Source organism: Polypterus senegalus, chromosome 16, assembly GCF_016835505.1.
Source record: "Polypterus senegalus isolate Bchr_013 chromosome 16, ASM1683550v1, whole genome shotgun sequence".
NCBI lineage: Eukaryota > Metazoa > Chordata > Cladistia > Polypteriformes > Polypteridae > Polypterus > Polypterus senegalus.
In genome coordinates this window covers 35,610,106-35,624,722 of record NC_053169.1, presented here as the reverse complement: position 1 = coordinate 35,624,722, position 14,617 = coordinate 35,610,106, and the positions used below count along the sequence as shown (strand labels likewise).

Below are 14,617 nucleotides of genomic sequence, written 5' to 3'. Positions count from 1 at the left end.
ATATACTTTGCATTGTTGAAACAAGACGTACTGTTCTATATCAAAAAAACTTATTTCATGCTTGGCAAATTCAATCCTCACTCTGTTTCTGCTGTGTTGCCTCTGACTTTTTTAATGACTGCATTATCTGCTGAAGATGCACAGCAATGCCCGCCATGCTTCTCCAAGACTATTTGTCACTGCCAAAAGAGAAGGCTGCGTTAGAGACTCCACTAACTGTGTCTGCAGTCAGGGCAGCACTAACCCTCGTTTTATACTATCAGCCCTCCACATTAACTGATCAGAGCAGCAAGCCTACCAAAATGCAAGCTCCTGCAAGTCTCAGAAAGACATGCAATATCAGTGTTCATGCCTTTTACATGAGAGTTGTACTTGAAGACATTCTGTACATGCTTTGAGGATAAAGGAAAACTATAAATTGTTATGACACCTTTATATTAGAATGGGATTTTCCATTGAATTCCAGGCTTGGTTAAAGTGCTTAAAAGTAAATAACTGTCAGAAGAAAACAAATGCTAAGTACATTGTTATTAGTTACTGTCACAGCACAACTAAGTTTAAACAGGTTCTTCTGTTTCTGTTGATAAGATGGGCTTATTTCAAGCATAGTACAATATACAGTGGAACCTCGGATCACGACTGTAATTCATTCCAAAACTCTGGTCGCAACCCGAAGTAATTTCCCCCATAGGATTGTATGTAAATACAATTAATCTGTTCCAGACCATACGAGCTGTATGTAAATATATATTTTTAACGATTTTTAAGCACAAAAATAGTTAATTACACCATAGAATGCACAGTGTAATAGTAAACTAAATGTAAAAACATTGAACAACACTGAGAAAACCTTGAACAGAGAAAACTAACATTGCAAGAGTTCACGCTATAGTCTTACAAACCGATCGCTGTAAACAGTTTTTTTAATGAGTTTTAAGCATAGGGAAAAAAAAATGAACATTTGAAAAATCCATAATTTATACAAAAACTAACCATAAACAACCAAGAAAACAAACCTTGCATGAGTCGAGTTCTGGCATGAAGGAAGTGAGGAGGAACTGGGTGGAGAGGAGATTACAGTTTTGAGGTAAAGTCCCTCTGTGCGATGCACGTCTGACCGAGAACAATGTACCGTACAGGGAGAGACTGAACACGTGCGTAAATCACCGGCGTGTACGAACCAGAAGGGAAATGAAATAGAGCACAAAGAGTTCACAGCAAATGCACAGTGAAAGACTGAACACGTGTGGAAATAATCGGCGCGTAAAAACAGGAAGGGAAACGAAATAGAGCACAAAGAGCTCACAGTGAATGCACAGGGAGAGACTAAACACGCGCGGAAATCATCATCGTGCACGAACTGGAAGGGAAAATGGCTTGTTCGTCACCCGAGTGTGTGGTCGTGATCAGATGTAAAATTTTGGCAAACTTTTTGGTCGTAACCCAATTTGTACATGTTCAGAGACGTTCGTGACCCGAGGTTCCACTGTATACTGTATTTCTATGAAATATTGAAAGTTTTTTCCCCACCAAAGGCAACATCAGTAAATATACTTACAGCTTTAATTCGTCACAGGTATGATTTGATTATTATTATTCAAATCTGACCTACACCACCTAAGCAGACTTTGTTTCATTATATGTTCAGAAAACTTTACTTTTAATAGCAAATAAAACTGTACATTATTTATTTGTAATGATGAGACTTTAAATCCAACTTACAGTACATGATAAACCACTTTCACACAATTAATTACTTACTTCAAGAACTGAGTAACAAGTGTTTAATCTTAGTAGATAGACAGGCATATACTTTACTGATCAGTATTGCTGCAAGAGTTATTCCACATATGTGATAATGTATAAATGCTAAATGACAGTGTGCTATATAATATACTGATTGGATCCATACATAATACCTTTAAAAATGTATACATGTTGTAATTTACAATATACTTATGTTGTAAAAATTTTTCATTTCCTGTATTTCAGAAGTTTTCTGCAACTAGATAGTAGCTCCTGGCCACTTGCTAGCATAACCACAGTAGATCATAATAAATGGCAGATTCTATGCAGTTTGCTTAAAGATGGTAAATCTATAAGCAACTGTATGTGTGTTAACCTGGTTTATTTTACAACATGTTTATATTGTTTATCTTTATAATTAGGTAAATTACTGCTAACCGTTTACTACTGTAAATCATTCATTTACATATGCTGTAAACAAACATCTAGCTTAATCCTACATTATTGTTCTTTCTGTCACAGTAGGTGATCGTTTGTAGTGTGAAAGATGCTATACAAAATTTAATTAATGAAAGGATAGTGTCAGCACTGGATTATAAAAAAGAGAGCACCAAATGGATCAAAGCAGGAACTGTCTTTGGATGGGAAGACAACCCTTTGCAACTCACCAAGGGCTGGAACAGGCATGCTTTTAAGCCAAGCTGTCAAGCGTGCACCATGCCTCCCAGCACATTTCACCTTTTATGGTTCACACTGTATTTTCAAGGTGTTTAACAATCATAATGTTATTCTGTAAGGAGCTCCTGACAGCTTTCCTGTAACATGGGCATGGATCTAATTCTGTAAACACCCCACAACACCTTCAAGTAGATGGTATGCACATAGAACTAGGTTTAAAAGAAACAAACAGTACATTAAGATATAGAGCCATTATACTGTTAACTAGACCCTAAACAGGATTCTGTTTGCAAATCAGAAAAGAACAACAATCAACTGTCTCCTACTCTGCAAGACTAATATAATATTATTTACATCCTTTCAAGGCTGTGGAAAAGTATTTGCTCCTGCTAATAGTTTTTAAGTACTATAGTTCATTAAGGTATTGTAAGTTTTAGCAGAACCTGCTTTCCATGCCGTAAAGACTGCCCCTATCTGCCAAGATAAGAACATACAGGCTACTAGTTTTAATTTGTGCACAGAAAGAGCAGAGACAAAATCCTTTAATCAACTGTACACTTTTTTTATCACATGCTCACTTAGTGATGTTACACAAGTAATTACAGTTCTACACAAACATGAACATGAGCATTCCTGATCACAGCATAATGCATTTGCAATTCAAAATAGCTCAAAAATGTGCACATGCTAGCTGATTAGAGATGTCTTTATGATTTCCTGCATGTGTTCATCTATTCATCCATTCAATAATTTTAGCAAGCAGATCTAGTTGATTCTAGCTACATTAAACACAACGCCAAAATCACCAGTTCATTACTAATGAGCTCGTGAGTGTAAAAAAGGATTAGATATTCAAATTTAAAAAAAAATGTCCAGGATGAGATACTGGGAGCATCTGGCTATGAGCTAAACAAGCTTGATAGGCTGAGAAATTCTAACATATTTGCAGTATCAAAGGAAAAAAAAAATTAAAAAATACAAAATCCAATGACTGTCTTAGGCATACAATATAACGTAGTTTATCTTTACTATAGTATATTATAGCACCCTTCTCTAATATTTTTCCATTACAAAAGAATGCTGAATTAATCTTTGTCATATGGCTGCCAAAATAAAATACACAAAGCTCAACTCTAAAGTTCACTGCACACTTGGGGTTGTCAAAATATGTCCATCATAAACATATTCACATTTTCATAAAGGGCTGCTTGACAACGCATAACAGAAAAGATATAAGACCAGAAATGATTTTCACTTACTAGTGCATTACATACAGGGAGCATATCTTTGAAATGGTTCCACTGAGTGTGAGGCAAAACAGTTTTTTTTTTTTTTCCAATAAGAGAACTAAACTTAATCCAAATTATGCAATTGGACCGACATACTAAACACTTTCACTAATAGCTAAATTACAGTATTTAATACCCTAGACTCTTGAACCCTTGCAACCCCAACACGCTAGGAACTGAAAACTGATTGAGAATACTGTTACAATTATGTTAGTCAATAAAATCCTGATCTGCTTTTGCAACAGTCTAAAGTACAGCATGACTATGCAACTATTTTGAGACTGAAACCAAGAACAATGAATTAACGGAGATCAATCTGATTCGAGTGCCATCTCTTCCACTGGATAAATGGATCAGGAAAAACTGTTAGGAGATTAAAGAACAAATTCAATATAGTATGATAACTTCCAAGCTGTTAATTATTAAGTATTTCTGCTGGAAAAATGTGTAACATATATAAAGATGGAAAAACAAAACAAAACAAAAAAAAGTACTGCAGTCCAAATATCTGAGCATTTTAAATAATATGAATATATTAATTAACACATAGCTGGCACAAAATATTATCATTTGTTGTGTCCTGGTACTGTAGTGAACAATAGTCTGAGCTTTGCAGTAAATGGAAAGTTAAATCCTAAGAAAGATCTTCTGATACACTTATTCGGTGCAACTCATCAAGGTGAGTAGGATATCCAGAAGATACAGTATCTATAGTTATGATTGGAAAAATTAAGTCTTTGAACTTAGCAATTAGAAAAGAAGTGTCAGGATCCTGAGAAATTTAGAGCTCCTTCTTCATTAACACGTTTAGGTCAGTAAGTTTCTTCTAGATATTCTTTGCCAGAAAGCAAAGTAGATAGTACAATTGTCATATATCACCAGAGTTGTTAAATTTATCCATCCATCCATGCATCCATCCTCTTCCGCTTATCCGGGGTTGGGTCGCGGGGACAGCAGCTTAAGCAGAGAGGCCCAGACTTCCCTCTCCCCGGCCACTTCTTCCAGCTCTTCCGGGAGAATCCCAAGGCGTTCCCAGGCCAGCCGGGAGACATAGTCCCTCCAGTGTGTCCTGGGTCTTCCCGGGGGCCTACTCCCGGTTGGATGTGCCCGGAACACCTCACCAGGGAGGCGTCCAGGAGGCATCCTGATCAGATGCCCAAGCCACTTCATCTTGCTTCTTTCGATGCGGAGGAGTAGCGACTCTACTCTAAGCCCCTCTCGGATGACTGAGCTTCTCACCCTATCTTTAAGAGAAAGCCCAGACACCCTGTGGAAAAAACTCATTTCAGCCGCTTGTATTCGCGATCTTGTTCTTTTGGTCACTACCCATAGCTCATGCCCATAGGTGAGGACAGGAACGTAGATCGACTGGTAAATTGAGAGCTTTGCCTTAAGGCTCAGCTCCTTTTTCACCACGACAGACGATGCAAAGCCCGCATCACTGCGGATGCCGCACCGATCCTCTTGTCGATCTCATGGTCCATTCTTCCCTCACTCGTGAACAAGACTCCGAGATACTTGAACTCCTCCACTTGGGGCAGGATATCACCCCCAACCCTGAGAGTGCACTCCACCCTTTTCCGGCTGAATTTATTAATGCTTGCCAGATATCTTGTATATTTAAAGTAAAGAACATCAAAGCAACAGTTAACTACAAAGCACCTTCAATAAAGAAGCTTGCCATAGGTTCAGAAAGACTTAAAAACTGCTGAACCATTAACACACTCTGAAAAACCAAATGAAACATCCATAAACATTCTGTCTGATAAACTGCATTTTCCCTGTCACTGAAAACATCATCATAACAACAATCCTTTATTATTCAGGTCTATAACAACTTACTATCAAACTACTGAAAAACAAAATCATACGAAAATGATAAAATCTATTCACTAATGAACAAAATGCTACATTACTAAAGGAGTATTTAAAAAGTTGTGTCAAAAAAGAGGAACAAAAAGCTTTTAAACTTCTGGTGATGCACAAATATTCCACTAATTTCCAATCTGATCTCATAACTCCAGCTTACATACATTTAGTGTGTAAGAGTATGATAAAATAAAATAACACTCATTAAACAAAGGCAGGCTCCAACAAAGTTTATTTTTCATAGCGTTAAAATGAAGGTCCAATTACAGCGACTGGAAATGTGAGTGATTATTCAGGATAATATGCCATTCTGGGTCTTTATGGGGATGTACCTATAGATCAAATACCACTATTGTTCTTCTGGTTTACACTGCACAATTCGGCTTTTGGTTGTGTACTTCCATTTCAAATGAAAATGTCATTACTTTACCCGAGATAAAATAAACCTTCACAACGTTAACATATAAATCAAATGCACTCCTGCAGTAGGTAATAAAAAATTGTAGTCTAATACTTACATCTGGATATTCTTTTACAGGCACATAAAGTTTTTCTTGTAACTGTACAATGGGTCCCACAGCATCTGGTAATTCTGAACTTTTCTTGTCTGTGCTGCCATTTAATGTGTCATTATACATATCTTTCCGTACTCTGCTGATTTCTGAAAACAAATCACAGACAAACTATTATTAGAGCAAGCACTAAAATATATTGTAGACATTCTAAATACTGTATAAGAAAAATCTGATAGTAAAATAATGAAGTAACCAACAGATTTACAATACACAATGACAATGAGGCCACCTCAGAAAAAGTTTTGGTATGGTTAACATACATATACAAAGTGATTACAAAAGAAATACCAATGTTATGGAGGAAGGAAGTGCTGGTTACTGAATCGGGATCAAAATGGCTTCAACAATGGTTAAATTAGGCTATAAATCATGCTTCCCTGAGTACTGTGCTAATATATTTTACTTTTTTTTGTAATTTTCAGTCTTCTCAAGAGGCACATTCAGTGTTAAACCAAAACAAAGAAAAAAAACTAAAGCCTTCAAAAATCTCAGTATTTTATTGTATATATTATAGATTCAAAAGGTGGAGGCAATCTCGAGATGCATTGGGCAAGTTTTTAAAAAGCAAAAGGAAAACCTAAATAATTTTGCAAAGTACTCATCTTAAATAATAACAAAATCAAAACAACATTCCTATGTATGATACTGAAAGCATCATAATCAGAGTATTGCTACCATTTAGTCATACATTACATCCACAAAGGGCAGCAAACTAAATTTACACTGAAATAAAATGAAAAATATATACATCTAGTAAACCTTTCCCACTAGCATATTATCTTTTTAATTATTGGGCTTGTAAACATTGACAATTTAGTACTTAAAGGAGGATGCAATATTTCAGTCAGGAAATAATTAATCTTTCATTTTTAATTTTGTGTTTCGAAAGCATTACCGACATTCTGCTGCACCACTCCAATCACTGCATCAGAGCAGGATGCCTAATGATGAATGAGACACCTCTATCCCCTCATTTCTGCTGAGACTAGCAGAACATCTTGTCAGCTGCTGTAAGCACTAAGGAATGGCAAACATTATGGCAGCAACCTTCTTGCAAGATTCACACTCTTCAACCTGGAATACCTCTATTTTCAGCTGCCAAAAGGCTAAATGAGCAGCTATTTGGATGTTTCATCTGAACGCTATACAGGTACTGCTGAGTTAACACAAATTCCTAAATTCAAATAAAAGTAAACCTCTCTGACAAAGCCCTAAAAATACACTGTGTTCTTTTTGTTTAAGATTATTTCATTCCTTAATAATATTTTTTCATTTAGACATTTATAATTAATATTTTCAAAGTCAGTCTTTTTAAAAATCACTTCATAACTTTACTTTAAAATTGGGACTTGCAAAACAGACACCCTATTTTACTGTACTGTATATTAGTTGTAACAACAAAATGGATTACATGATGGCTTTCCAATTTACTGACAGAGACTTCTGCTTTAGAGAGATTTTTTATATAAAAGGTACTGAAAATATATATAAAAAATAAATTAACAGAAACCAAACTAGAGTGAAATACAAACAATACAAATATATACAGTATATAACCTCAAATAACACAGCTACCATTAAGATTAGCTGGCAAACCTCATGCAACAATGAAGTTACATGCAAACATAGAAGTCATATTCAAAATTATCATGAAGTACTGTATTATTTTCACTGCAAAAAATTTAAAGGAGGTATATCTTTCTTTTCAGACCATCGCCACACACGCAGCCCTCTACAAATGTAAATTCTAACAATGCCACTTGTTGCATATACTGTAAAAGAATATATACTTAAACTCTGAGCTTGCCCTAAGACAACTTCACTCTATAAAAATAAAACAATCTTATATGAAAACATTGCAAGGCACAGTGGTTAGTGTACTACTGCCTTAAAGAAATATGCTCCAAAACTGACCCCAGTCATTACATTGCCTATGTGACATGTTATCTCCATGTCTGGGTATTCTCCTGGTACTCTGCTTTTACTCACAACTCAATAACATGCAAAAATTTCTTTTACACTAATGGTTTTATATACTAATTATTACTGACTCAATATTTGTTTTAATTATTATGATATTAACAAGTGAGTGGATTTGATATACAACACCTTATGACATATTTTAAGACAAAAACATACTTTTACTAAGCATATTCGTTAAGTTTAAGACTTTACACTTCAGTGTGCACATTTTGTGCAAAAAAAGTGCAAAAGTCTGTACAAGGCACTTCACATGTCTTACAGGGATGAAACAGTTAAACTATATACAAGTTGAGAACGTACTCTTTGAGTTAGCTTTACATTTGTGATGAAAAACTACTTAAAGGGTAAATGAAACAGGTTAAAGCTTGAGAAACTTGCACAGTGCAGCTTCTATGTGGCCATGTTTCAGCATTTGACTTAATTCAAAAGACACACATTTTACAATGTATATATTAGTCTGTGTGACTAGGGAAACGTTTAATTCCAACAGGATTAGATATACAGTTTGAACATTCAAACAATGGATATCAGTCCTTTTACAAGGTAAGACACAATGTCAAGTATCTCTTGAATGGAGAACAGAGAAATGCAGATTATATTCCACTATTTGAGGTCATAGTGATTACAAATGGGCTGATTAATGTTGTTGTTGAAAATTCAACTTAAAACCAAGGACAGTCATTTCTCTATGCAAACACATCTGGGACTATAGTGAGCAATGGGAGTAATGTAATTTGTGCAAGTTCCCCACATATGAGCACTCACTTGTCATACAGACTGCTGTAATGGCTCATACTATTTCAATTTTAATATATTTTTGTCTGGAGTATTTTCTGAGTATAGGCTAAGAGTGCTATATTGTAATATATTTAAAACTATAATACACTAACAGTTATTAAACTCTCCTATATATATATATATATATATATTAGTCTGTTGGCATCACCTATACTAATGTTATTGTTAGTGTAGAAAAATACACTAACCACTACAGAATGATCTGATACATGCAAGAGTGGTATGCATACACCAAACAACCTTAACATCCTCATGAAACAGAAGTGACTCTGATCCTTTATTTTATTTTAAACAGACCCTTTGGTAGTATTCTATATTTTTATTATTAATGAGAACCAAAGGCAGAGTAAGCTTGATCATCCTGAAATCTAAGATTATCTCTTTTGTCTTTCTGATTTTGAAATTGCAGGTACTTAAATTTGCACCATTTACCAAAGTCCTGTATTCATTCTCGTGCCCACCGTTAATATATCCAACTATGGGTAATCATAAAAGTTCTACAGATGACATGATTCAGTATTGTAATCAAAGTCTGCAATGTACAGAGTAAAAATAAAGGCAGCTAGTACAGTTCCTTGTGGAACCCCTGTGCTACTCATGACCATGTCAATACAAAGTGGTCTACCGGTTAAGTAGTTCATTATCCAAAACACACTGGTGGCATCAGTCCTCATTAATCAAAGCTTTTCCCCCAGCAGTTTGAGAGCACTAGAGAAGTCAACAAACAATATCCTCACCCAGCTACCCCATTTCTTTTCATCATATAGATGGCAGCTGTGTTCACCCCTATGTGGACCTGGTAGGTAAACTGTAAAGGATTAATTGCTAGTTCCAAATAAGGGTGGCAAATAAGCCAATATTAGCCTTTAATTTGTGAGGTCAGAGTCACCAGTTGGTAGTCATTTAAGATTTTGGCTGCACTATCTTGGGGACTGGTACCACTAAAGAGGTTTTCCACACATCTGTAACCCTTTGTAAGATCAGACCTGGAATGTAGATATGCTGAAAAACTACACACAGTTGCCCATCGAACTGTTTCATTACCTTAGAGTAAATACTACCAGGTCCAGCAGCTTTAAAATTAACATTAAGTGTATAATTTATCTCTTGTTGAAGTATTTTATTATTAATTATAACCATTGATGATTTCTGAGTTCCATTACTATTTAAGCGCTGAAGAATAATTCCATATGAGAACTCATGTCTACTAAGAAATTTTCTGCCATTTCAAATGTTTGAACACTGGTCTCGCTCCTGCATCCCTGCAGGTTTAAAAATGAATTAATGGACTAATTATAAAGGTTGCATGTAGAAGAGTGATTTAATAATTCCACTGTTAAGCAAAAACAATTAAGGAAATGTTACTTTTATGGAGTTAAAACCATGAGATGGGCAGTTATAAATATGATTGAAACTTTCATTGCTTGCACAAGATTATATACATTTAAAATTCAATAATGATAGGGCTTAAAATTACTATACCGATACATTAATTTACAAAAAAGGAAAAAATCTTCAATTTTGCTAAAATTTAGATGCAGCTGGCATATTTCTATTTCATGAGTACATTAACGGACATAGTCCTGGTGCTAGCAGTAGAGAACACAATAATAACTAAAAAGTATCACTGAAGCAACAACTACTATATATAGGCACTGTGGAAGGAAAGCTTTAATCCTTCTGAGCTTTTCATGCTTCTTCAATATTTAATTGAGCAAATTCAAGGCCTTCTGGGATACAAAGACAAAAAAGAATTATTAATAATTTGAAGCTGGCAATTAGTGATAAGGTGATAATTGGCAGGTGAAACAAAACAAATGTACACAACATCAAGTACTGTATGGGAAAAGGGCATGGGGAATATTGCTTTAGTCCAGCAACAATTTTTTTAGATTTATGCTGCCAGATTTTAACAGCATGGTAAGAACATATATTTATTACACAAATTTATTTTGGTTGAAAAAACCATGAGGATTTATTTACTGTGTTACATTGTCTCTGTGAAACAACAGGATGATAGGCAATAAATCATCTCCTTTGTCTGTGGAGGAATATAAGAATATCTATAATAAAAACAACTCAACCATATATATTTTTTTAAACAAATAAAAAGTGCGATAAAGTGTTCAGGTAGACCACTTGCGTCAACTAAAGCAGGAAATGACACATTTTAGGCCATGATCTTATCCTCTACTTCCAAGCAAGCATGTAACCCATAAAATATGAAAATATCCTCTGGCAAAAGTAAAATGCTAAAGTGGGCTTGAATACAAATTGGTATCATAATCAGATGCTATATTGATTGTGATCCTCAAATTACTATCCTTGATAAAGTAATCACTGGATACAAATCTGTAAATATATATAAAAATCATGAAAAATTATTTAAATATTTCACTGTTTCACATGAATACTTAAGGTAAAATATATTTTTCTTTCACCGTGACAAAAAAGATACAGTATATAAATATGATTCAAAATTCAAGAAAAAAAATTAAATCTTTTTTTAAACAGTATATTTCTCTGTAATTAGGAATGGTCAAGTAAATATTAGGCTTCCTGAAAACAAAGCTAAATTTCATGCTTGGATTTAAATGCTGTGTTACTTTTTTATTGCACTTATCAGTATACATACTGTATATCTGACACAGTTCTGTTATCTTTATGGCTCTGTAAACCAACCTGTAGTAATGAATGCTGCTGAAGGCACAATACAAAACATATGAATGAACTGAAGTTACATCCTATTAGTTGCTGCCAATCATTGTTTATTCAGGAGTAAAAAAAATGTGTGATGAAGGTATTTCTTTATTGTAATTAAAAATAAGAATATAGTATAATAAATAAGGCAGTTTCTTCTCGAGTCAGCTACTAAGGATTCATGGATTTTCCTGGCCTGAAATGTTTTTTGTGAAACAACAAAGGGTAGTGACAACCTTCTTGACCTACCCAGACTTTGTTTTATTTAGCTGATATACAGTAAAGGAGTGCAAACACCAAGAAAACAACACTGTGCAACCAACAGACTCTAAGCGGGTACTGCAGGCCTTTCCTAGTTGACACTTTTCTACATTGACTTTCTTATAGTGGAACTGAACTGTGACAAAGGTCATACTAGTAATATAAGCTAGATTTAGAAAATACAAACACAGGAATATGGATGAAGCAGAACAAACATTTGCTGCTATTTATATTTTTACTCTGCACAAATTTATCAATAGCCTTATTAATGAATCTTCATGACACATGAAAAAACTGTTGAGAACAGAAAAGACATTTGCTTGATGCACAGACTGCAGCTGCCATTATTCAAAAGAATGTTCTGTGATTTAATACCTGCCTACTATGGCTCAATATGATGTGAAACTGTACCTAGGCTGTACCTGAGAAAAGCCTGAAGTATGGGGGGGAAATGCCTTCCAGCTACGTATTTTCTCTACTAACCAGTCAGATCAGCTGCAGCAGGAAACCAGTTGTTTAAGAAAATAAAATTAAAAAGCGTGCTTCAGCATCATACAGTAATAAAAGTAAATCAAAATTTTATATAATATTAAATAAGGCTAATCTTGAATATCCTACAGGAAATAAGATTCAGTATTTAATCAAGTTTCATGACATCAAAATTCTGACAGATATCTACATATGGTTAGGTAAATTGTTATCTATAATATAATATTAGGCACTGTTTTTGTTTATAAAAAAAAAAACAAAAAAACAGCCTCTGCTTTAATTCCCTAAGGTAGACTGGAATGGTTTTAATAAAACAGGAGTTGTAATTAAAACCATCAACTTAGTTAATATTTCATAAAAGACATTAAATTCCTCAATCCCTAGCTGTGCTGCATTGTATAACACTATTACTTAAAAAATGAATCCACTCACGCAATTCTCAGGGGCAAACACTGGTGGAGAGAAAGATTTAATTACAGTCAAGCAGAATTACACCACCGACATCATGACTGGCACTCTGTTTCAGCGGAAAGACATAATCACTTCAGAGACCAAACAACTTATGTAATAAATGGTGTAGTGCATTACACTCACCACAATTATGCATACATCCATTCTAAAAGAGGGCTCATCCTAAAAAATGCTGAATGGAAAATGTAGCATGTTGCCTTTGAAATATAAATCTTGCTTTTTAAAGGCATTCAAGTTTATGTCTTATTATAAACAATTTGACAATAATTAACTTTTTACTTCAAAATAGTAAAAACCTAATGATATTTATTTTGTCAGCTATATTTAATATTAGCTTTTTGTATCTTTTTGACACCAAACAATTTTCATTTTTGTGAGAGAAAAATCACAGTATCTGAAATTAAAAGAACATACGGAAGATTGGTCAGATTTGCATAGCAGAGAACAACATAAAAGTATAGATAAGACCTGTAGGATAGAGAACAGTGATAGTGCCTTACATAATCTATAATTTGGTTAGTGCCCTTTACTGTTTCATCCTTCAAAGAGAAATATATTTTCAAACTAATGTAACATTCTCAAACCTATATCAAATTCACAGTCACGGGGTTGCTATGGCTTATTCCTAAAGCACTGGGTATAAGGCAGAAACCTACATTGGATGAGGGATCATACATCCCACTGACACATATAGTTACAATCACACTGGGCCAAATCACAAGAAGCGATAACTTTAATGTGCATTTCTTTGGAAAGTGACAAAAGAACAAGAATACCAGGAGAAAAAAAAAACAAGCAATGGAGGATGTGCAAATTTAAATACAGAAAACAACTAGGGCATGAGATTTATAATGGATTTGGGAAACAACAAAGCTACCCAGCATGCTGTATGTTTTGACACTAGTTTTTAATAAATCACTTGAATTAGTTACTTAATTAGTTACTTAAGCGTTTAAGGGGTTAGTTACTTAAGCATTTGTTTGAAAGTGGACATTTAAGAAAGAAATTATATGCCAAAGGTGCATATAAGAATATATCCAACCAGGAGAAAAGTGTTTGATGTAGTTGCATCTTTCTGTCTTCATCCATCAAGAAACACAATGAAAAAAAAAGGATACTTATAAAGAACACAAAATTTTATTGCATACTTTCAAAAGATGCAACCATTCGCTCTATATAAAACAGAAACATCTGCTTGATTTCTTAAGAAACCCAAAAAAAAAAACAATTCTGCATTGATCTGATAAGGAATAAGGCAGAGATAAAAAAAACTACAGTACATTTTTAAGCAGAATAAGAAATCAGCTACAATCTAGAATAGGTCTTTGATTGAGAAATGCCTGAATTAAAACAGCCGCCATGAACACCAGGCAAGGGAAACACTGATTTATATTACAGTTACGGTAAAGATGATATTTCTGGACAGCCAATATTACCAAGAAAAAGAAATACATTAGAACATTTTCATTCTAAGACACTTGCTTTGGCCATTTTGAAAACAATACCTGAACACTTACATAAATCAAATGGGCTGTGTTACAAAATTATTGATCTTAAATTGCACAGTACCCTCTTCCCTAATTTCTCTTTGGTAAAAGTGAAACCAAAATCAAGTTTTCCTTCTAGTGGCTTTATTCAGGAGTCCAATTCAAAACTAGTACTTAAGATGATTAAACTGTCAGGCAAGTGATTAATGGATACCACTTTTAGTGATTTGTCAGCTTTCTGGATCTCCAAGTTCAATCATTTTATTTTCTG

General features: G+C 34.4%; 1 protein-coding gene across 4 annotated transcripts in view; it reads right to left on the bottom strand.

Moving 5' to 3' along the window:
* LOC120516474 (protein quaking) overlaps nt 1-14,617 on the bottom strand; it is a 297,803-nt gene that overhangs the window by 192,711 nt on the left and 90,475 nt on the right. For all 4 annotated transcript variants that reach the window (XR_005630851.1, XR_005630852.1, XM_039738161.1 and 1 more), the window contains exon 2: nt 6,101-6,243. Coding sequence is in view for 2 of the 4 variants with exons in the window: in XM_039738161.1 (XP_039594095.1) it covers nt 6,101-6,243 (143 nt within the window). In the remaining 2 variants the exon portion in view is untranslated. The remainder of the gene's footprint in view (nt 1-6,100; nt 6,244-14,617) is intronic.